Here is a 25,253-nt window from a genome sequence, read left to right on the forward strand (position 1 = left end):
GGTGATACAAGCAATGATTCAGAATGGTTCTCAATCCTAGATTCGACTTCTGGAGTGTATGGATTTTGCTGCATTATCCACAGAGTGATGGTGGGGCTGATGATATTGCTGAGAGTCCACAAGCTGGACAGAGTGAAAATAAACTCATGTAATGCTTCCAAATTAATATCAATTGATCCCTCCTGGGTAGTGTTTATTTATTGATTATGATGATCAGTTTAATGTTACAAGGGTTTACAAAATTGGAAAACCACCATTGACCACAAATTGTATGAAAGCTCTTTCACTTTTCACCTCCAGTTTTTATGAAGTTCAGCAATAACTACCCCAAATATCTGGCAAAGAGTTTTTGCTGCTGCAATAAAGTGTCAGTTCTTTCACTTTCCATCTGGACTGTTTTTGTCCTCTGCTTTCCTTGGGAATTTGGAGGAATTTCGTCACTTGTTCATCACTGTGCAAATTCAGGAGCTACCAGCGAGTCTGCAGCTGCCCCGGAGAAACAAATAACATTCAAAATCTTTCACTCAGTTTGGATAAATGAGGAGAGACTGTTTCCAATAGCAGATAGGGGTCAGGAAGCAGAGAGCACAGAATGAAGGCGAATAATGATGGGAGAGCGATAGGAGGAGAGAATCAGGGGAAATAATCTACAGCAAGTTGTTCTGGTCTGGAATTCACTGTCTGACAGGTTGGTGGAAGCAGATTTAATATTCACTTTCAAAAGACAACTGGATCAATACTTCAATTCCTCTTAGTGATAGCAAAGAAGAGAGCATCACAAAAAGAGAAGTGAGATATCATAGGTTTAGTGATGAAGAACCCAACGCAGCTTATTTAGAGATTTTTTTATTTGTAAATAATTGCTTGGACTTTATTTGATGTTGTTGTTGTATTTCTGCATTAACCTTTAATCACTCAAAATAATTTTCCAAACAGTAACCAGCTTAACCATACAAGCGTTTATATAGTAGGAAGATAGCCATTTAACACAAATTGTAATTAAATTATTTTATTAAGCATCTCAAGGTTGCATAAAATGTCACATTCACACAAACTTAAATTCCTCGAACTTAGAGAAAACTTTGAAACTCTCAATAAACACAGAATCTCCCCGTCAGCGATGGCTCACCATCTCCATCTACTGGTGTCCCTGTCTCACTGCAGTTACTGCCCCCTCTCACCATCTCCATCTGCTGGTGTCCCTGTCTCACTGCAGTTACTGCCCCCTCTCACCATCTCCATCTGCTGGTGTCCCTGTCTCACTGCAGTTACTGCCCCCTCTCACCATCTCCATCTGCTGGTGTCCCTGTCTCACTGCAGTTACTGGCCCCTCTCACCATCTCCATCTGTTGGTGTCTCTGTCTCACTGCAGTTACTGGCCCATCTCTCCATCACCATCTGCTGGTGTCCCTGTCTCACTGCAGTTACTGCCCCTCTCACCATCACCATCTGCTGGTGTCCCTGTCTCACTGCAGTTACTGCCCCTCTCACCATCTCCATCTGCTGGTGTCCCTGTCTCACTGCAGTTACTGCTCCTCTCACCATCTCACAATCACTGTGATTTGCAGCTTTGTCCACTTTGCCATCTGTCCAGGGTGGGTTTAGTTAAATCCAGCTGAATTTTTCAGTGACACCTTTTTAAGAAACAATTTATGAATCTTCTGCAGGGCAAGTCCCGCCTCAATTAGGTCAGATTATCAATAAAATATAGTCTCAGAATCAGATTTAAATTCAGGGCTCTGGGCTGTAAATATAAAATGTACTTTCTGTGCTGTGGGGAGTGCAGGGAACGGAGTATGAAATGGGGTTTAATGCCGATATTTGAAACCTTTCAGCTCTTTCTGTAATTTCACTAATTTAACAATGAGATTGAGAGGGTATTTCACCGCCTTCTTCAGCTCCTGTCTGAATTTAGTCTGGGTCACAGCGTAAATACACGTGTTTGTGCAGGAACTGAGAAGCTGCAGCATCCATGATGTGTGTTCTGTGATAAAGAGGTTAGTGTAGGAGGGATTATACGGAATATCTGCAATTTGCCTGTAAATGATAAACACAACCCTGGTCATCCATATAAAACTGCCAGACGTACTGAAGAGTAAAATAATTAATTTTCTACGATTCTCCATCTCTGGGTCCTTGTGATTCTCTCCATTGCTGTGACCCCGGAATCCACTGCGGACTTTACTGGACAATAAAATCCGTCTGACAATCAGAACATTGAGCAGCAAAATCAGAAAGACCGGGACACAAGGGGTTAAAATGAGGTCAAACAATTCAAATGCCACCCATATGGGGGAAGTGAAGAAGCTCAGTTTAAAGACACAACCCATGGGAACATTATCAATAATGTAATATTGTTCCTGTGTAAAGTACCAGGGGAGAGACACTAAACAGCCCAGCACACTTACTGTTCCTCCAACCACAGCCGCCGTTTGCTCGCTGCAATATTTTGTTTTCAGCTTCTCACAACAAATGGCCACAAATTGATCAAAGGTGAAAGTGACTGACACCAAATAGAAACAACTGTGGCTGCAGAAAGCAGAATGGCAATGAAAGAACACACAGGAGTAATTCTCAGGAATGAATCTGGGAAATAAATTAAAACAATCCATTTTAATATGGGATCGGTGATAACGACCAGGAGATCAGACACTGCCATTCCCACCAAATAGACAGTGATACATTTGGAGAGACCGCACTTTCCTCGGGACAGGATCACAATCGCCACCAAGTTAACTGGAAGAGAGAGAAAAGGAAGCAGAGAAATTACTGATCAGACCTGGAGACAAAGCAGCAGTTTGACAGGATCTGGCCTGATATTTATAACTTTGTTGTTGCATTGAACAGTGGAAACTGATTCATTGACCTGGGCAGTGCTTTGTCACAGTGAAATGTTAGAAAACACAATTATTAACAATGAATTGGGAAATTGATACAGAAAGTGAATAAAGTCAGCACTGGATCGACTGGAAGTACTGAGTGAGGATGTAGTACCGGCGGGGGAATGTGAAAGGGTTTTACAGAGATAGAATCCAATGGGTTAATTGGGAATTTATCTCCGGACTGTTGATTGGGAAGGTTTGTGGAGAGCTAGATGTGCAGCTGGTTTGTTGCTCTGGGTTCAGAGAACCGAGAGGGACTGTTACCAAATGGGAAAAAGCTGAAAACTACAGTGTGAATGCTCATATCAGCCATGATCTAGAATGGCAGAGCAGGCTTGAAGGGCTGAATGGCCTCCTCCTGCTCCTATGTCCCTCTATTCCTATCAGGATGGACGAGGCAGCTGGAGGTGGATCCAGTGAGTGTGATCGGGAGGGAGAGAAGGAAAAGGACATGTTGGAGCTGGAGGGGAGACAGGAGCAGATGGTTTGGGAAAGTGGATAAACTGAAGTAATGGATGAGGAGACTGAGGATTCAATACAGTGAGAGGAGAGGCTGAGATTCACAGGGAGAGACTGCAGCAGAGTGTTAGAGGAAATCTAATCTATAGATCCCAGTAACACAACTCAGTTAATACATTTAAACAAACATCCCTGTGGTTATTGGTGTTGGAGAACAGTTCATTGTTTATACAATATAGTCAATATATTTAATTTGTACAGGTAATTAAATATCAATTAAAATATATTTCTGATATCACACTCGCTCTTTATTGAATTCAGCAGTCACAGAGATTTTAAAGTGCAGTATTTAAATAATGAATTACCATCAGTGAAGAACTGATTCTATTGTGTTTATTCAGTCAGTAAGTAATGAATAGGAACTTTCTACAAAACAAACTTTGACACTGATGTTAAAATGTGGTGGATAAAACACAATCATTTCAATGTCAGTGACATTTTCTTAGCAAGATCTCGCTCAGGAATAAACCTGAACTCTGTACACATACTAGACGGATGCTACAATTATTTGTGGTGTCATTTACATTTGGCATATTATTGTATTGACCTTGTTCACTCCTGGAGTTTCTATTGGAAATATAACTGATCTGTCTGCAGTGGACACTGAATCCAGGGACAAAAGCAATCCTGTTTCATTCTGTTCCGGCCTTTTCCCAGTTAAAATGAGTCTCTGACTCGGGACCGTGTTCAGCGATACAACCTAGAAACTACTGTGGGTGATATTCGGGGGCAGACACTGTGCACGTCCATTGGGGAGGCAGTCGCATAAATATCAGTAATATTTAGTGATAATAGTAGTTATCAGTAATAATGCAGAGTAATCTAGTAATCCAGAGGCCCAACCCAATGGCCTGGTAACTGAGGTTCACATCCAACCACGGCAGCTGCTGGAATTTAAATTCAATTAATTAACAGAAGTCTGCAATTGAAACCTACTCTCTGTAATGGTACTGTGAAACTATCATTGATTGTTGTAAAAACCCAATTGGTTCACTGATTCCTTTCAGAAAAGGAAATCTGCCATCGTTACCCGGTCTGGCCTGCATGTGGCTACAGAGCCAGAGCAATGGAGCTGACTCTGAACTGCCCTCTGAAACGGCCCAGCAGGTTGTCAAGGGCAACAAATACTGATCTTGCCAGCGGAGCTCACATCACATGAAAGAATAAAAGAAAATCTTCTCTCTGCTATTTCACTGTAAATATTTACCTGTTTATTCTATAATGGTTAATTGCTCTGGTAGAATTACAACTGTGCCAACTCCTGACTCCTTTCCTCCAATTCACTGCTGACCAGACACTCAAATTCCATCTTCCCTCACTATCAACTGTTCCAAATCCCTGCTTCCATGTCCAACCCTCACCAAGTCCATCTCACCCAACACCTTCAGTCTCACTCACCTGCATTGTCTCCCAGTCCTCTAAGTACCAAACCACATCAGGGGAGATTAAGGCTGAGGACCAAAAGCTTGGTCAAAGAGGTTAATTTTAAGGAATGTCTCTGAGCAGTTATGAGAGGTGGAGAGGTTTAGGGAGGGAATTCCCCAGTGTTAACAGGCAGCGACATTAATTCCTAATTGTTGGTAGAGATTTGTTAGGAAAGGGTATTAATGTTTATGGAGCTGAGACTGCTCGATGTGGATAAGGGGCAAATCAGCCATGACCTGAGTGAATGGGCAGGACAGTCTTGAGGGGCCAAACAGCCTCCTCCTGTCTTCCTAAGGGCTTTATTTATATTACATCCTGAAATAAACTGCGTCGTGACGGTCATTTTGAGCAAATAAAATTGAATTAATTAACAATAGGTTCTCCTTTAAAATTATTAATCCGAATTCACAATATTACTTGTGTGAATTTCAATAATTTGCTGTTTATTAACATCACTGAATAAATGAATATTGAAAGATTCAATGTCATTTTGTTCCCATCCTTGTTCAAACTCCTACTGACTCACTCGAAGGTCTAAACCTCAACAGCAGTTTTGGCAGTACAGGTTTCCTTTAAGAGGTTGGGACTGACCCTCTCCCTGCTCCTCCCCACTCCACCTCGGGGTCACAGTGCTGGGTCAGGGGTCACAGATTGCATGGACACTGGAAATGACCCATGACCCCAAAGACAAGGAAAGGAAAGCAAAAATTCTCCTGGATATGGCAGGAAGAATTGAAACAGAACATTTTTGAAATGGTGAGAAAGTATTAAATGTTGGTGCTCAGAGGGATTTGGGTGTCCTTGTACACAAATCACAGAAAGTTAACATGCAGCTACAGCCATCAGTTAGGAAGGCAAATGGAATGTTGGCCTTTATTACAAGGAGGTTAGAGTATAAGAGTGAGGAAGTCTTGCTGTAATGGTACAGGGTTTGGTGAGCCCACACCTGGAGTACTGTGTACATTCCTGGTCTCAGTACTGAAGGAAATATATACTTGTCTTGGAGGTGAGGAGGAGAGAGAGAGAGACAGAGACGGGGTGAGGGAGAAGTCGAGGAATAAAAAGTCCCAAAGGCACTACACGGGGTCCGTTATAAAACAAAATCTGCCACCAAACCCACATAAGGAGAGATTAAGGATGATGACTAAAAGCTTGATCAAAGAGGTTAGTTTTAAGGAACGTCTATAAGCAGGTATGAGTGGTAGAGAGGCAGAGAGGTTTAGGGAAGGAATCCTCCAGTGTTCACAGGCAGTGGCAATAATTCCTGATTGTCAGTAGAGATTTGTTAGGAAAGGGTATTAATGTTTCCGGAGCCGAGACTGTTCGATGTGGATAAGGAGCAAATCAGCCATGACCTGAGTGAATGGACAGGACAGGCTCGAGGGGCCGAACGGCCTCCTCCTGTCTTCCTCAGGGCTTTATTAATGCCAATGCATTGATGGTTTTCTGTTTGAGAAAAGATGACCAGGTCGGGGTTCTTGTGGACTCCCCAAAACCATCCTGCCAGCCTTGGAATGACTCATGGATTCATGTCTAAGGGAACTAAGGTCTAAGGTCTAATGTCTAAGGTCAATGGTTCTGGTAGAATTTCCCTCTTTGCTGATGGGTTAATAAAGCAGATGGAATCCTGTGCTTTATAAACAGAAGTCTGGAGTATAAAAGTCAGGAAGTGATTCTAAACCTTAATAAAATAATAGTTTATCCCCAGCTGGAATATTGTGTCCAATTCTGGGACCACACTTTAGGAAGGACATGAAGGCTTTGGTGAGTGTACAGAAGAGATTTACTAGAACGGTTCCAGGGATCAGATTATTACAGTTCTACTGATAGACTGGAGAAGATGGGGTTGTTCTCCTTAGAGCAGAGAAGCTTAAAAGGAGATTTGATCGAGGTGTTTAAAATTGTGAAAGCTTTAGATCGAGGAAATAAAGAGAAACTGTTTCCAGTGGCTGAAGGACTAATAACCAGAGAGCACAGATTGAAGGTGATTGGCATAAAAACAGAGGTGGCATGAGAAAAATCCTTGTTTTTTACACGAGTGCTTCAGATTTGAAATGCAATGTCTGATAGTGTGGTGGAGACAGATTCAATAGTAGCTTTCAAAAGGAGAATTGGAGAAATAATTGAAAGAGGAAAAAATCAACAGGCACTTGGAGAGGTTTGAGTTAATTAGGGAAAGGCAGCATGGATTTGTAAAAGGCAGAATGTACTTGACTAATCTAATTGAATTGTTTGATGAAGTAACAGAGAAATTTGATGAAGGGAATGCAATGGATTTCATATGGATTTTAAGAAAGCATTTGACAAAGTAGCACATGAAAGTCTGCTTAACAAAACTGAGGCTCAGGGAATAGTCATGGAGTGGCCATCCATCTGTATCCAATAATAGGCAAACATGCGGATAATTAGGAGGATGGGGAGAACTCCACTGGAAGGTTTTGCTTCTTAACTATACCCTATTAATTTCACATATGGAAGAGCACATGCTAAGGCTTGGGTAAGGTAATTCCAAAGTGCTGACATTCACTACATTCACCTATTGATCATAATAACAAATGAACACTAGCCAGGAGGGATCAATGGATATTAATTTGGAAGCATTACATGGGATTTATTTTCAATCTGTCCAGCTTGTGGACTGTCAGGCAATTTCATCAGCCCCACCATCACTTTGTGGATAACTCAGCAAAAACAATACACTCCAGAGATTGAATCTGGATTGGAGAACCATTCTGAATCCATGCTTGTATCAACTTTCGGTTGTATACTCAGAAGCAAAGTAACCAAATTAGGAATTGGTCCTTTTGGTGTTTCCCATATAAATGCATAATAACCTTTAACCATGTTCAGTCGTAAACATTAGAATAAAAAGAACTCGCACAGTTTGTGCAAATACACGGAACTAATATCAGTAATGAAGTGATCTAATTGTCTCACTGGAGGCTTCCATGATCTATATATTGAGTGTACTGCAAACCATGTGTTGATACAGTTGAGACGTAATCTCCTCAGCCACAAAATGCATGAGCCTGCAACTGGTCTAGTCTATGCAATTTTCTATCCCGTTCTTGCTGCTGTTGGTGTCCCAGGTAAGATGCAACCTTGCCAGCCGTGCAAACCTGTCTTAAAATGTTTTAATAATCTTGCTGTGTATCTGGTGGATGTGTTTTCTAAATAGTCACATATTCTGAGCTAAATGCTAAAGGACTAAGTTATCCTCTGTTTATATTATATCTTCAATATAATATTTAACTAATCTATGGTTATTTCATCTCAGGCACAGACTGCATTTTTTCAACTAACCTGTTATCTGACATCCAAAATAAACTTGTGTTGATTGGTGCTACATTTTGCCTAAACTTCTATTGGATGTAGATCAACATCTCAAAGTCATAATATAGCAATATTGAACTTCGAGAAGAAATTATTGTTTTCCTTTATCTTTTCCTGCTCAGGTTCCGAGCTTCTATCAGCCTTTGCATGCCTGTCCTCTTCTTCATATGCCACGTGACAGGGAGATTTAACAGACTTCTAAACACAAGTGATTTCACCGATTCAACAGGTCCTCAATAGAACTTTCTACTCGTGATGGTGAACATTGGCTGTGTTAATTCCTCCGCCAGCATTTCTCAGTCTGCTTGTGTTACCTACATCACAACCTCTGGGATCAACGGACAGCTGAGATGAGGAACTATCCTAGATTTCCCTGTTTCTCGGGCACCCAGTGAATTTAATTTATAACATTAATATTTAAACAACTATTATTTGAATCTGTAGCTTCATCGTACAGCTAAATTGATTATTCGCTGAATAATCACCCGAGTATCACCTGAATTCAAAAGATATGCATATTTAATTATCATTACAAACCAGTGTTTTTAACATTGAGCTGTAACATAGATTACAAAAACTAAACTCCTTTGTCTGATATGGTAGAGAAGTCATTAGCAAATGTTCTATCACACCTTTTGTTCTTCCACCAATATAATGAGCAAAGTAGTTTGAGATTAATATCTAACACAGTTAACAAGTGCAACTTGCAAGTATACAACAGCATTAACTAGCAAGCGTACTCACCCACTTCAAAGATACCGAGAAATGTAGAAAACGAGACAAAGGAGAAATTAGGTGAGGTAAGAAACACTTGGTGAAGAGACTGAAAGTTTCAGTGAGAGGTTTAGGTGGAGAGTTCTAGAACCGAGGTCCTGAATACCTGAAATACACTACTGCCAATGATGGGGCAATGGACAGGGGGTCCCAATTGGAAGAAGCTAAATTTCTCAAAGTTGTGCAGGGCTGCAGTAGATTGCTGAGTTAGAGAGGGGAGAAGCTATGGAGCGATCTGACCAGGAAGATTAGAATTCTAAAATAGAGGTTGTTGGACGGGGAGTCAGCGAAGGTCAGTGAGTACAGGTGTCTTGGGTGAATGGAACTTGGTGCGAGTTAGGACATAGGAAGCAGAAAACTGAATGAACATCAGTTTATGGAGGGTATAAGATGGGAGGTCAGCCAGGCTAGCATTGAAATAGACGAGAATAGAGTGAACTAAAGCATGATGGAGGATTTCAGCAGTAAATCGATTCAGATGGAGCAGAGATGGGCAATATAACGGAAGTGGGAGGTAATGGATCTTTTTGATAGGAAAGGATATCATGTGGGAAGCTCAACACATTGTCAAAGAGCCACCAGAGGTTACAAGAAGTCTAGTTCACCTTGGGACAGTGATCAGTGAGGGCGGTAAAATCGATTTCTGAACAACAGAGGTTGTGTCGAGAGGAAAGCAATGGCTTCAATCTTCTCAATGTAGTTTTCACAACAAATTAGGCCTCATTCAGATCTGGAGATCTGGCAAAACGTCTGCCAACACAGTCACCCAACACTACATGGCCAATGACATATTTCATTGACTTAATAGCTTTCCTATTCTCCACAGAGGTCACAGGCTCATCATTTCTGTGTTAGTTTTGAGGTTACTATTTTTAAAGGAAGCTCAATCATTTAGACACCCAGACATTGCCTGAAATCACCACATTGTGATTTCACATCAGCTACACTTTGCTATTTTCATTGATCCTCTCTCCACTATTACTGTACTTCCTACTCCCTGTTTTATAAATTTGACAAACCAGGTCTTCTGGTCACAAAGCTACAAGAGCTAGATTTTGCCACTTTGAAAAATCCCTCGAGTCTGCAGAGCAGTGTTGGTCAGTTAGCGGCCCTTTCCTCGACCCAAAATCTTTTTGCCTTGTTTGAAGTTTCAATAGCCTTTCTGAGGCAATAAACCAAACTTCATCAGTTCATTCAACTTGTCACATGTCATGCTTTAGTGGAGAATCCAGGCATCCGTTCCTCATGACAGTTTTTGGTTTTATGGGGCTGTGTCTGTGTCGATATTAATTATTTGTGCTGTTGATCTGAAACTCACTTTCTACTGAGTTGTAATTTGTATTTTATTCAATTATAGATTTTTTATTCATTGCTCTTAATGTTGCTAAATATTTGAAAATAGTTTATTCGAACTAAATTGTCGCCTTCAATTTGGAATTTATTACTTGTTTTTATTTTGGTTTTCAAACTTAATTCTAGTCCATTTGAAATACCCATGTTTCATTTCCTGGCTTCTTCCTATGACTTAAAAATATCCTGTTACCTTAACCCAGACCATTTGAATTTTTATTTGATTTCTAAATGTTATAATTTGACATATATATATAGTACATAAATATATACTGACTCAAATTTCTTTCCTTGTGGGCTGCAGTAGAAAAGGGCAGATATTCAATTTGTGCGGTAGTGAACAACGAGAGATAATGAGAAGGCAGTGCTTTTATATGACTTCTGATGTTTATTCCTGTTGTATTTAATGGAGAACAATGTAAAACCAGTTGGCAAATCGCTGTCACCATTTTTGCATTAGCACAGAAAGTCCAGGTCTAGCACAGTTTCGAATGTGGATACACTCTGGTTCTTTGCATTAATTCATGCCAATAACATCTTTTGTTTTCTACCCTTCCCTCCAGTTAATCTCGTGGCAATTGTGATCCTGGCCCGGGGAAAGTGCGGTCTCTCCAAATGCATCACCTACTACCTGGTCGCCATGGCAGCGGCGGATCTGCTGGTTGTTATCACAAGCGTGATACTCAATCAGATCATTGGCATTTACTTTCCCGGAAACTATCTGTTCCTTACACCGGTATGTCAGACAAAAGCCGTCCTACTTTATGCAACCAGAGACATTTCTGTCTGGTTCACTGTCGCATTCACCTTTGACCGCTTTATAGCCATTTGCTGCCAGAAGCTGAAAACCAAATATTGCACCAAGGAAACGGCAGCTGTAATTATAGGCATGGTGTTTGTTCTGAGTTGTTTAAAAAACATCCCCCGGTACTTCGTATATGAACCTCTGTATGTCAATAATGGATTGCCCTGGTATTGCCGGATCAGGTCAGTCTTTTACACCTCACCCCTATGGCAAGCATTTTCTTATTTCAACTTTATAGCGACTCCTTTTCTGCCATTTTTCATTATTTTGCTTCTAAATGCTCTGACAGTAAGATATATATTAGTGGCCAGCAGAGTCCGCAGGGCACTGAGAGGAAACACCAGCTTTGCAAATAATCCTGATCCTGAAATGCAGAACAGGAAGAAATCCATCATTTTACTCGTCAGTATATCCGCCAATTTTATACTGTTATGGCTGACACACACGATATATTACGTGTATTATCAAATTACTAAAAATTATTCTTACACAGGCTATGATGATCTTGTTTATATCCTTGAAAACACCGGATATATGCTCCTATTTTTGAGCTGTTGTACGAACACATTTATTTATGCAGTGACCCAGGTTAAATTCAGAGAAGAGTTAAAGAAAATGGTGACATATCCAGTGAATCTGATTTGCTCAGCATTTTTGTTTCGATAAGTGGAGCAACTAAGGTCTTGCTGGTATTACCAATCAATTTTGAACTTAAGAACAGAAGAAAAATGGACAGGATTCGGCCATGTGATCAATCCAGCAATTCCACCATTCAGTATGATCAGGTTAGATCTTTTATCTCAAGTCTGCTTTCATTCCCTATCACAATATCCCTTGATGGTGTTAGTGCCCCAAAATTCATCGATCTCAGACTTGAATATATTCAATGACTGAGCATCCACAGCCCTCTGACATAGTGAACTCCAAATATTCACAACCCTCTGACTGGCGAAAAGTCATCCGGTTTCACCAGTCCCAAATGGCAAACTACATATCCTGAAACATTGACTCCAGTTCGAGACTCTGCAGCCAAGAGGTGCAGCTTCTCAGCATCTCTGCTGTCAAGTCCCCGAGGAATTGGATTCGTTTCAAAGAGTTCACCTCTCATGCTTCTAAAGCCCAGAGAAAAGAAGTCTTTTCCCAATCAATCTCTCCTCTCAGTACAGCTCTCTCATCCCAGGAAGGAATCTAGTAAATCTTTACTCCACGATAGCTAAGGCAAGAAATTCTTCAGGTATGGAGACTAAAACTGCAAACAGTACTCCAGATGTGATCTCATCAGAGCCATGTACAATTACACCAAGACTTCCTAACTCTCATACTACAAACATGTTACAATAAAGACCAACAAAATATTTGTTTTCCGAAATGTTTGCTGTACGTGCATGTTATTGTCCTGGGATTTGTGTACACAAGCACCGAATCCCTCTGAATACCAACTTTATTAATGTTCACATTTAACTAATATTCTGCATTTTGATTCTTCCTATCAAAGTGGATATAGTCATATTTCCTTACATTCTGCTCCATTTTCCACCTTCTTGCCCACTCACCAATTATAGATTATAATGCGGTTGATTTAACCGAGGAGGTGGGGCTGAAATAAACATTCATGATAAATCATCACTGAACAATCCCAGCATGATACAGCACAAAAGGAGGCCATTCAGTCCATCATTCCTGTGCTAGCTTTTTGAAAGAATGATCCAATTAGTCCCACTTCCACTCCACTCTTTCCTCAAAGCCCTGTATATGTTTCCTTTTCAAGTATTCTCTGATTCCCCTTTGGAAAGTTACTATTACAATAAGGAATTCAGGAAAAACTTCTTTACCCAGAGAGTGGTGAGAATGCGGAACTTGCTCCCACAGGGAGTGGTTGAGGTGAACAGTACAGACACATTTAAGGGGAAGCTGGATAAACACACAATGGAGAAGGGTTAGAAGGATATGTTTATCGGGTGAGATGAAGAATGGGTAGGAGGAGGCTTATTGGTTAAAAAAAACCCTCCCAGTTTCTGTAACCTCTTCCAGTCCCGACAACCCTCCCCATCTCTGTAACCTCCTCCAGTCCCTGCAACCCTCCCCATCTCTGTAACCTCCTCCAGTCCCTACAACCCTCCCTATCTCCATAACCTCCTCCAGCCCCTACAACCCTCCCTATCTCTGTAACCTCCTCCAGTCCCTACAACCTTCCCTATTTCTGGATCCTCCTCCAGCCCCTACAACCCTCCCTATCTCTGTAACCTCCGCCAGTCCCTACCACCTTCCCCATCTCTGTAACCTCCTCCAGCCCCTACAACCCTCCCTATCTATGTAACATCAACATCTGACATGTGGGAGTCTTTCAAACGTCAGCTGATTAGAATCCAGGACCAGCATGTTCCTGTGAGGAAGAAAGACAAGTTTGGCAACTTTCGGGAAGCTTGGATAACGCAGGATATTGTGAGCCTAGTCAAAAAGAAAAAGGAAGCATTTGTAAGGGCTGGAAGGCTAGGAACAGACGAAGCACTTGAGAAATATACAGACAGTAGGAACGAACTTAAGCAAGGAGTTAGGAGGGCTAAAAGGGGTCATGAAAAGCCATTGGCAAACAGGATTAAGGAAAATCCCAAGGCTTTTTATACATATATAAAGAGCAAGAGGGTAACCAGGGAAAGGGTTGGCCCACTCAAGGACAGAGATGGGAATCTATGTGTGGAGCCAGAGGAAATGGGTGAGGTGCTAAATGAGTACTTTGCATCAGTATTCACCAAAGAGAAGGACTTGGTGGATGATGAGCCTAGGGAAGGGAGTGCAGATAGTCTCAGTCATCTCATTATCAAAAAAGAGGAGGTGTTGGGTGTCTTGCAAAGCATTAAGGTAGATAAGTCCCCAGGGCCTGATTGGATCTACCCACTAATACTGAGGGAGGCAAGGGAAGAAATTGCTGGGGCCTTGACAGAAATCTTTGCATCCTCATTGGCTACAGGTGAGGTCCCAGAGGACTGGAGAATAGCCAATGTTGTTCCTTTGTTTAAGAAGGGTGGCAAGGATAATCCAGGAAATTATAGGCCGGTGAGCTTTACGTCAGTGGGAGGGAAACTATTAGAGAGGATTCTTCGGGACAGGATTTACTCCCATTTGGAAACAAACAAACTTATTAGCGAGAGACAGCATGGTTTTGTGAAGGGGAGGTCATGTCTTACTAATTTGATTGAGTTTTTTGAGGAAGTGACGAAGATGATTGATGAAGGAAGGGCAGTGGATGTTGTCTATATGGACTTTAGTAAAGCCTTTGACAAGGTCCCTCATGGCAGACTGGTGCAAAAGGTAAAGTCACACGGGATCAGAGGTGAGCTGGCAAGATGGATACAGAACTGGCTCGGTCATAGAAGACAGAGGGTATCAGTGGATGGGTGTTTTTCTGAATGGAGGGATGTGACTAGTGGTGTTCCGCAGGGATCAGTGCTGGGACCTTTGCTGTTTGTAGTATATATAAATGATTTGGAGGAAAATATAGCTGGTCTGATTAGTAAGTTTGTGGACGACACAAAGGTTGGTGGAGTTACGGATAATGATTAGGATTGTCAGAGGATACAGCAGGATATAGATCGGTTGGAGACTTGGGCGGAGAAATGGCAGATGGAGTTTAATCTGGACAAATGTGAGGTAATTCATTTTGGAAGGTCTAATGCAGGTAGGAAGTATACAGTAAATGGCAGAACCCTTAGGAGTATTGACAGGCAGAGAGATCTGGGTGTACAGGTCCACAGGTCACTGAAAGTGGCAACACAGGTGGATAAGGTAGTCAAGAAGGCATACGGCATGCTTGCCTTCATTGGTCGGGGCATAGAGTATAAAAATTGGCAAGTCATGCTGCAGCTGCACAGAACTTTAGTTAGGCCACACTTAGAATACTGCGTGCAATTCTGGTCGCCACACTACCAGAAGGACATGGAGGCCTTGGAGAGGGTACAGAAGAGGTTTACCAGGATGTTGCCTGGTCTGGAGGACAATAGCTATGAGGAGAGGTTGGAAAAACTCGGATTGTTTTCACTGGAACGACGGAGGTGGAGGGGCGACATGATAGAGGTTTACAAAGTTATGAGCGGCATGGACAGAGTGGATAGTCAGAAGCTTTTTCCCAGGGTGGAAGAGTCAGTTCCTAGGGGAAATAGGTTTAAGGTGCGAGGGGCAAAGTTTAGAGGGGATGTGCGAGGGGCAAGTTTTTTACACAAAGGGTGGTGAGTGCCTGGAACTTGCTGCCAGGGGAGGTGGTGGAAGCAGGTACGATAGCGATGTTTGAGAGACATCTTGACAAATACATGAATAGGAAGGGAATAGAGGGATATGGGCCCCGGATGTGCAGAAGGTGTTAGTTCAGGCAGGCATCAAGTTCGGCACAGGCTTGGAGGGCCGAATGGCCTGTTCCTGTGCTGTACTGTTCTTTGTTCTTTGTTCTTTTTCTTTGTAATCTCCTCCGGCCCCTACAACCTTCCCTATCTCCGTAACTTCCTCCAGCCATGACAACCCTCCCTATCTCTGCAACCTCCACCAGTCCCTACAACCCTCCCTATTTCTGTAACCTCCTCCAGTCCCTGCAACCCTCCCTATCTTCGCAAACTGCTCCAGCCCTTACAACCCTCCCTATCTCCATAACCTCCTCCAGCCCCTACAACCCTCCCTATCTCCGTAACCTTAAAAAAAAATGTTTTATTAATTCATGGGATGTGGGCGTCGCTGGCCAGGCCAACATTTATTGCTCATCCCTAATTGCCCTTGAGAAGGTGGTGGTGAGCTGCCTTCATGAACTTCTGCAGCCCATGTGGGGTAGGTACACCCACAGTGCTGTGAGGAAGGGAGTTCCAGGAATTTGACCCAGTGACAGTGAATGAACGGTGATATAGTTCCAAGTCAGGATGGTGTGTGACTTGGAGGAGAACTTGCAGGTGGTGGTGTTCCCATGCATTTGCTACCCTTGTCCTTCTAGTTGGTAGAGGTCGCAGGTTTGGAAGGTGCTGTCAAAGGAGCCTTGGTGCGTTGCTGCAGTGCATCTTGTAGATCGTACACACTGCTGCCACTGTGCATCAGTGGTGGAGGGAGTGAATGTTTGTAGATGGGGTGCCAATCAAGCAGGCTGCTTTGTCCTGGATGTTGTCGAGCTTCTTGAGTGTTGTTGGAGCTGCACCCATCCAGGCAAGTGGAGAGTATTCCATCATACTCCTGACTTGTGCCTTGTACATAGTGAACAGGCTTTGGGGAGTTATGAGGTGAGTTACTCGCCGCAGGATTCCGAGCCTCTGACCTGCTCTTGTAGCCATGATATTTATGTGGCGACTCCAGTGCAGTTTCTGGTCAATGGTAACCCCCAGTGCGACACTTGTTCAGCAATAACCTGCTCAGCAATAACCTGCCTAGTGACGCTCAGTTTGGGTTCCGCCAGGGCCACTCAGCTCCTGACCTTATTACAGCCTTGGTTGAAACATGGACAAAAGAGCTGAACTCAAGAGGTGAGGTGAGAGTGACTGCCCTTGACATCAAGGCAGCATTTGACCGAGCATTAAGTTCCAACGGCCTTTCTCCTCATCTCCCCTCTGGCTGGCTTTTGGCCAATTATTGCCAAGAGCTGGAAGGTAGGATTAGACGGAATAACTCTTTTACAGCCAGCACAGACATGATGGGCCAAATGGCCTCCTTCTGTGCAAAAATCTTTCTACGTTCAATCTTTGTCCTCCGGTTACTGAGAGAGTGAGAACAGAGGGTAGAAACAGGAGAGAGAGGAGGAAGTAAAAAGAAGAAATGCTGGAAATACTCAGCAGGTCTGGCAGCATCTGTGGAGAGAGCAGCAGAGTTAATGTTTCAGGTCAGTGACCTTTCATCAGGGTTGTGATATGAGGAGAAACGCAGAGCAAGAGAAGCTGTTGTGCTTGGCTTGGCATCGGAACTGTTTAATATTTATATGCAAATGATTTGCAATTTGGTGAATTTAAAAAGCTCAATTAAATGCATTGAGGCCCCAATGAGATTTGGACTCACGACCCCTGGTTAACAAGGCCAATGCACTAACCCCTGAGCTATGGAGCCAGCTGACTGAGCATGTTGGACATTCCCCAGTTAGTGCTGCGTGTTTGAAGAATGAGGTCGGAGTCAGTAACATGCTCAGATTGTCACATAATCACTGAATTCTTATAGCACAGATGGAGGCCATTCAACCCATTGTGTCTGCACTGGCTCTCCAAAAGAACAATTTGCCTCATGCCATTACCCGCCTTTTCCCTGTAGCCATGCACTTTCTTCCTTTTCACATAACAATCCAATTTCCTCTTGAATGCCTCAATTGAATCTGCCTTCACCACACTCTCAGGCAGTACATTCCAGACCCAAACTACTTGCTGTGTGAAAAATTTTTCCTCTGTGGATAACTCAACTAAATCAACATCGGCCAGAGGTCGAAACTGGGCTGGAGAACCTTCTGAAACATTGCTTGTGTCAAATTTCAATTCTATTTTCAGAAACAATGTAACCAAAATAGTAATTTGTCCTTTGGGTGTTTCCCATAAAAAACTGGGTAATAACCTTTAACCATGTTCAGTCATAAACATTAGAGCCAAACAATTCACTGAGTTTGTTTGTGCAAACACATGGAACTAATACCAGTAATGAATTTACCTAATTGCATCACTGGAGACTTCCATGATTTATATATTGAGTGTGCTGCAAAACCTGTGTTGAGATGTTATTTCTTCTGAAAGAAAATGCATGAGCCAGCAACTGGTCTAGTGTATGCAATTTACTATCCTATTCTTGTCGCTGTTGGTGTCCCAGGTAAGTCGTAATCTTTCTAGCCTTGCAAACCTGTCTTAAACTGTTTGAATACTCTCGTTATGGATCTGGTGTTTGAGTTTTCGACATATTCTGAGATAACCACTCAAGGATGAAGTTAGCCTCAGGATATATTACATCTTCAACTTAATATTTCATATAACTATGGTTATTTCTTCTCCAGCACAGATTGAATTTATCAAGCATTTTTTTCCAACTAATTTGTTATCCTGCATCCAAAATGAACTGTTCATCAGATAATAAATTTGTGTTGATTACTGCTGCATTTCTCTGAAATTTCTATTGGGTATAGATCAACATACAAAGTCCAAATATAACAATATTAAACTTTGAGAAGAAATTATTGTTTTCATTTATCTTCTCCTGTCAGACTTTGTATGCCGCGTGATAGGGAGATTTAACAGATTTTAACCACAGAGGTGATTTCACTGATGAGACAGGTCCTCACTAGAACATCCACTCACACGATTTCTACTCGTGATGGAGAACATTGGCTGTGTTACCTCCTCCACCGGCATTTCTGAATCTGGTTGCATTACCTACATCACAATTTCTGAGATCAAAGGACAGATGAGATGAGGAAGTATCCTAGATTTCCATGTTTCTGCAGCTCAGTATGAAATAAGACATTTTGCTTTTTCACAAACCCATCAATACAGCTCAGGAGCATTACGCTTAATTACAGTACAATCTATCTTGAGGACATACTGCAACATATAAATTCTGTTCATCAATTTTAAAGGGAGTTTGAAGTTTGGCACATGTATAGTTCTAAAGCTGTTGCATTAATAGTTGTATTGTACAACTAAATAATAGTTGTATTATGAGAATGAGCAATGTTATGTTATTAGGATTAGTGTATGCAACAAATAAACTGTGTTGCTTTTATTGGTACTTGTAATTTTTTTCAAAAGATAAGGCAATGGTTAAATTTTGATAAATAGTTCTAATGCCAGTTTCTTTGATTTAAGTTAGGTACCCAGTACATTTCATTGATAACATTAATATTTAAACAAATAATATTTGGATTTATAACCTGACTGATATTTTCAGTGGTATTTTTGTGAAGTTCACTTTCATCATAGAGTCATAGAGTTATACAGCACAGAAACAGGCCCTTCGGCCCATCATGTCCAGCCATACAGCTAACTTGATTATTTGGCTTAATAATGAAATGAAGACTGCCTGAATTCAAACAATGTGCATATGTAATTATCGTTATAAGCCAGTGATACGAACATAGTAGAACACAAAAAACTAAATATGTTGTCTGAAAATCCTTTGTCTGATATGGCAGAGTCACCATTAGCAAATGTTTTATCATATCTTTTGTTCTTCCACCCAAATAGTGATGAAAGTAGTTTGAGATTAATATCTAACACAATCAACAATAGCAACTTGCAATTATACAACAACATTAACTAGCAAAAAGCAATCACACAATTCAAAGATACAGAAAAATGTAGAAAACGAGGAAAAGGAGAAATTAGGTGAGGTAAGAAGACACTTCTTGAAAGAGGTAACTTTTATGAATGGTCTGAAAGCTTCAGAGAGGTGGAAAGGTTTAGGTTGGAGAGTTCCAGAGCTGAGGGCCTAAATACCTGAAATGCATTGCTGCCAATGATGGGGTGATGGACAAGGGATATGGATTGGAGGGAGGTAAATTCCTCAAAGTCTTGCAGGCCTGGGGTAGATTGCGGAGTTAGAGAGGGGAGAAGCTATGGAGAGCTCTGACCACGAAGATTAGAATTCCAAAATACAGGCTGGTGGAGGGGAATCAGCGTAGGTCAGTGAGTACAGGTGTCTTGGGTGAACGGGACTTGGTACGAATTAGGATGTAGGAAGCAGAATTTTGAATGTGTGCTGGCTTACGGAGTGCATAAGATTAGAGGTCAGCCTGGCTAGCATTGATATGGAGCTAACTAAAGCATGATGGAGGATTTCAACGGCAAATGGATTCAGATGGGGCAGAGATGAGAAATATTTGAGAAGTGGGAGGTAATGGATCACTGTAATAGAAAAATATATCATAGAGTCATAGAGAGATACAGCACTGAAACAGGCCCTTCGGCCCACCGAGTCTGTGCTGACATCTGGGAGAGCTCAACACATTGTCAAAGAACCAATAGAGGTTACAAAAGTTTTGTTTTACCTGGGGCAGTGGTCAGTGAGGGGAATAAAAATTGATTTCTGAGCAACAGAGTTTGTGCCGGGCCGAAAGCAATCTTCCAAATGTTACTTTGGCGCAAATTTGGACTCATTCAGATCTGGATGTTGGGCAAAACGTCTGACAACACAGTCACCCAAAATGACACGGCAATGACATATATGATTGATTTAATAACTTATCTATGTTCCATGGAAGTCACAGGCTCTTCCTTCCTGAGTTAGTAATAAATTTGTTATTCTTAAAGGAATCTCAATCATTTTGTTTCCCAGACCTTGCCTCAAAGCACCACATTATTATTTCACATCAGCTACACTTCGCTATGTTCTCTAATCCTCACTTCACCTTTACTCGCCTTTGCTACTCCTTGTTTTGTAAGTTTGACAAACCATTTCTTCTGGTTCAAGGCCACAAGAGCAAGGGTTTGGCATTTCCAAAAATGCCTGGAGTCTGTACAGCAACGTTGGTCAATTAGTGGCCCTTTCTCATGACCAGAATCTTTTGCCTGATCTGAGATTTCGAAAGCCTTTTTGAAACAACAATCTGAACTCAATCGGTTTATTCATTCCACCACCCTACGGGGATCGCATGTTTAATGGGACACCCAGGTGTCTGTTCCTCATTCTCGTTCCTGCTTTTATTGGACAGTTCCAGTTTCAATATTTATTATTTGTACTGTTAATCTGAAACTCACTTTCTACTGAGTTGTAGTATTTTACTCAATTAACTGATTGTGCTTTGTTCTTAATATTGTTACTTATTGGAAAATTATTTATTTTAATTAAATTTATGGCATTCAATTTAGAATTCATGACTGGATTTCTTTTTGTTTTAAACCTTAATTCTAGTCTATTTGAAAAACCCATGTTTGATTTTCTGGTTGGACTGACTTGTTCGTGTGACTTCCCAATATCATGCTACATGAAACCAGACCACTTCAATTTTTATTGATATCTAAATGTTATGATTTATCATAAGTGTTACATATATATGACTCGAATATTTGTTTCCTTTCTGGGTGCGGTAGCAAAGGGGCAGATCTTGAAATTGTGCGATAGTGTACAACGAGAAATGAGGTGGCCGTGGTTTAACAGTGCTTCTCATTTTTATTCCCATTATCTTCAATGGAGAGAGATGTAAAACCAGATGGTGCACTGCTGCCACCAGTTTGTATTATCACCCAAAGTCAAGATCTAGCCCAATTTCTAATGTGGATACACTCTGGTTCTTTGCATTAATTCATGCCAATAACATCTCTTGTTTTCTACCCTTCCCTACAGTTAATCTCATGGCAACTGTGATCCTGGCCCGGGGAAAGTGCGGTCTCTCCAAATGCATCACCTACTACCTGGTGGCCATGGCAGCGGCGGATCTGATGCTTGTTATCACAAGGGTTATACTCAATCAGATCATTAACAAGTACTTTCCTGGAAATTATCTGTTGCTTACTCCAGTATGTCGGACAAAAACCACCCTAGCATCTATAAGCAATGATCTTTCTGTCTGGCTCACCGTCGCATTCACATTTGACCGGTTTATAGCCATTTGTTGCCAGAAGCTGAAAACCAAATATTGCACCAAGGAGATGGCAGCTGTAATTATAGGCGTGGTCCTTGTTCTGAGCTGTTTAAGAAACATCCCCTGGTACTTCATATATGAACCTCTGTATGTCAATAATGGATTGCCCTGGTATTGCCGGATCAGGTCAGTCTTTTACACCTCACCCCTATGGCAAGCATTTTCTTATTTCAGCTCCATAGCGACTCCTTTTCTGCCATTTTTCATTATTTTGCTTCTCAATGTTCTGACAGCAAGATATATATTAGTGGCCAGCAGAGGCCGCAGGACACTGAGAGGAAACACCAGCTCTGCAAATAATCCTGATCCTGAGATGCAGAACAGGAAGAAATCCATCATTTTACTCTTCAGTATATCCGCCAATTTTATACTGTTATGGCTGACGTTCACAATTCATTACATGTATTATCGAATTACTAAAAGTTATTCTTACACAGGCTATGATGATCCTGTTTATATCTTTCAAGAAACCGGATATATGCTTCTACTTCTGAGTTGCTGCACGAACACATTTATTTATGCAGTGACCCAGGTTAAATTCAGAGAAGAGTTAAAGAAAATGGTGACATATCCAGTCAAACAGATTTGCTCAGCATTTTGTTTTGGTAACCAAAGGAGGACTTGCTAGAATTACAATTTAATTTTGAACTTAACAATAGACAAAGGGTTCATTCAGGTCATGTGAACAATCGAGCATGTTCCACCATTCAATAGGTTCATGGGGGATCATCTTTCTCAGTTCCATTTTCATGCCCTCTCACATTATCCCTTTCTTCCGTTCATGCCCCAAAACATATCGATCTCGGTCTTGGAAATACTCAACAACTGAGCATCTATTCTAAAGCAAAGAACAAATGGGTCTTTACCAGTCAATCCCTTCTCTCAGTACAGCTCTCTCATCCCAGGAAGCAATCCAGTGAATCTTTATTCCATGATAGCGAAGGCATGTACATCCTTAGCTACGGAAACCAAAACTGCGAACAGTACTCCAGATGTGATCTCGTCAAATCCATGTATAATTCTATCAGGACTTTCTAGCTCTTATACAATAAACATGCTACAATAAAGGCCAACAGAACATTTGCTTTTCTAATTGTTTGCTGTATCCGCATGTTATTTTCCTGGGATTTGTGTACAAGAACACCGAATCTCTCTGCGGTACGGGTTCCACACACACTGAGTCTCACTGGAGTACGGGTTAGACGGACACTGACTCTCACTGGGGTATGTGTTCAACACACACTGACTCTCATTGGGGTATGGGTGTCACAGAACTGACTCTCACTGGGGTACGGGTTCCACAGACACTGACCCTCACTGGGGAATGGGTTACACACACACTGACTCTCACTGGGGTACGGGTTCCACAGATACTGACTCTCACTGGGTTACGGGTTCCACACACACTGACTCTCACTGGGGTACGGGTTCCACACACACTGACTCTCACTGGCGTACAGTTCCACACATACTGACTCTCACGGGGTAGGGTTAGACGGACACTGACTCTCACTGGATTACGGGTTCCACACACACTGACTCTCACTGGGGTACGGTTCCACACATACTGACTCTCACTGGGGTACGGGTTAGACGTACACTGACTCTCACTGGGGTACAGGTTCCACTAACCCTGATTCTCGCTGGGGTACAGGTCCGCAGATACTAAATCTCATGACAGTACAGCTTCCAAAATCACGAGTAGATGGAGATTGTGGGAGGGGGCAGCAACTGCATTGAGACAGGGACAACAGCAGATGGAGATGGTGAGAGGGGGCAGTAACTGCAGTGAGACAGGGACACCAGCAGATGCAGATAGAAACATAGAAAATAGGATTAGGAGTAGGCCATTCTGCCCTTCGGGCCTGCTTCCCCCATTCAAAAAAGATCGAGTGATCATCTAATTCAGTACCCTGTTCCCGCTTTCTCCCCATATCTCTTGATCCCTTTGGCATTAAGAAATATCTCTATCTCCTTCTTGAATATATTTCATGATCTGGTCTCCACTGCCTTCTGCGGTAGAGAATTCCACAGGTTCACCACCCTCTGAGTGAAGAAATTTCTCCTCATCTCAGTTCTAAATGGCATACTCCGTATCCTGAGACTGTGACCTGTGGTTCTGGACTCCTCAGCCATCGGGAACATTCTCCCTGCATCTAATCTGTCTAGTCCTGTTAGAATTTTATAGGTTTCTATGAGATCCCCTCTCATTCTTCTAAACTCTAGTGAATACAAGCCTAATCGACCCAATCTCTCCTCTTACGTCAATCCTGCCATCCCAGGAATCAGCCTAGTAAATCTTCTTTGCACTCCCTCCATGGCAAGAACATCCTTCCTCAGATAAGCAGACCAAAACTGCATACAATACTCCAGATGTGATCTCATCAAGGCGCTGTATAACTGATGTAAGACATCCTTGCTCCTGTACTCAAATCCTCTTACAATGAAGGCCAGCATATCATTTGCCTTCCTAACTGTTTGCTGTACCTGAATGCTTGCTTTCAGTGACTGGTGTACAAGGACAACCGGGTCTCATTGCACCTCCCCCTTTCCCAATCTATCACCATTCAGATAATAACCTGCCTTTCTGTTTTTACAACTAAAGTGGATAACCTCACATTTATCCACATTATACTGCATCTGCCATGCATTTGCCCACTCACCCAACTTATCCAAATCACATTGGAGCCTCTTTGCATCCTCCTCACAGCTCACTTTCCCCCACAGCTTTGTGTCGTCTGCAAACTTAGAAATGTTTATAGAGAGATACAGCACTGAAACAGGCCCTTCGGCCCACCGAGTCTGTGCTGACCAACAATCACCCATTTTATACTAATCCTACATTAATCCCATATTTCCTAACAGATCCCCACCATTCTCTCACCACCTACCTACACTAGGGGAAATTTACAATGGCCAATTTACCTATCAACCTACAAGTCTTTGGCTGTGGGAGGAAACCAGAGCACCCGGTGGAAACCCATGCGGTCACAGGGAGAACTTGCAATCTCAGCATAGGCAGTACCCAGAACCAAACCCGGGTCGCTGGAGCTGTGAGGCTGCCGTGCTAACTAACCACTGCGCCACCCTAAATGTTACATTTAGTTCCCTCACCCAAGTCATTAATATATATTGTGAATAGCTGCATGCACATAGTCGCCAAGGCTTCTTCAGCAGCACTTCCCAAACCCACAAATTCGGCCACCTGGATGCAGAAGATCAGCAGACACATGGGACCATAAAAGTATAAAAGTTACGTGATACCTGTCATGGCAGAATATCCCTCTGAAGGTGGGGATGTTGGGTGTATTTCCCCACCACCCATTCCCACAGTTGGCACTGAATCGTACAAACAGTAAAGAGAACGGGTCAGATACCCCTTTAAATCTGCATGCAGCTGCTATTGGACTAAGCCCCGCCCTTTGGACTATAGTTTGAAAAAAGGGGCGGGGCCGAAGCGCCGAGCGATGATTTGGTTGTTTCCACGCATGTATCCATTCAGGGCGGCCTCTGACGTCAATAAGGCGCGGCGAAGGAACCACGTGGCGCGCTGGAGCCAGAAGTAAATGTACAATTGAGTGGGGAAAAGGGGGAAGAA

General features: G+C 42.2%; 1 protein-coding gene across 1 annotated transcript; it reads left to right on the plus strand.

Moving 5' to 3' along the window:
- Positions 1-10,898: 10,898 nt before the first annotated feature.
- Positions 10,899-22,706, plus strand: LOC137352922 (neuropeptides capa receptor-like). The gene is made up of 2 exons (XM_068018777.1): positions 10,899-11,019; positions 21,358-22,706. The coding sequence occupies exons 1-2, from the start codon at positions 10,899-10,901 to the stop codon at positions 22,281-22,283; spliced, it is 1,047 nt and encodes a 348-aa protein (XP_067874878.1). The 3' UTR covers positions 22,284-22,706.
- The last annotated feature ends 2,547 nt before the right edge of the window (positions 22,707-25,253 follow it).

Source organism: Heterodontus francisci, chromosome 39 (genome assembly GCF_036365525.1).
Source record: "Heterodontus francisci isolate sHetFra1 chromosome 39, sHetFra1.hap1, whole genome shotgun sequence".
Lineage (NCBI taxonomy): Eukaryota > Metazoa > Chordata > Chondrichthyes > Heterodontiformes > Heterodontidae > Heterodontus > Heterodontus francisci.

What these genes read in the sequence shown, in the direction of transcription:
- LOC137352922 (XM_068018777.1), top strand. Translation starts at nt 10,899, where the DNA reads ATGCATCACCTACTACCTGGTCGCCATGGCAGCGGCGGATCTGCTGGT. An exon ending in ACTATCTGTTCCTTACACCG is followed by an intron (nt 11,020 to 21,357) that starts GTATGTCAGACA and finishes CCTTCCCTACAG; the next exon opens with TTAATCTCATGGCAACTGTG.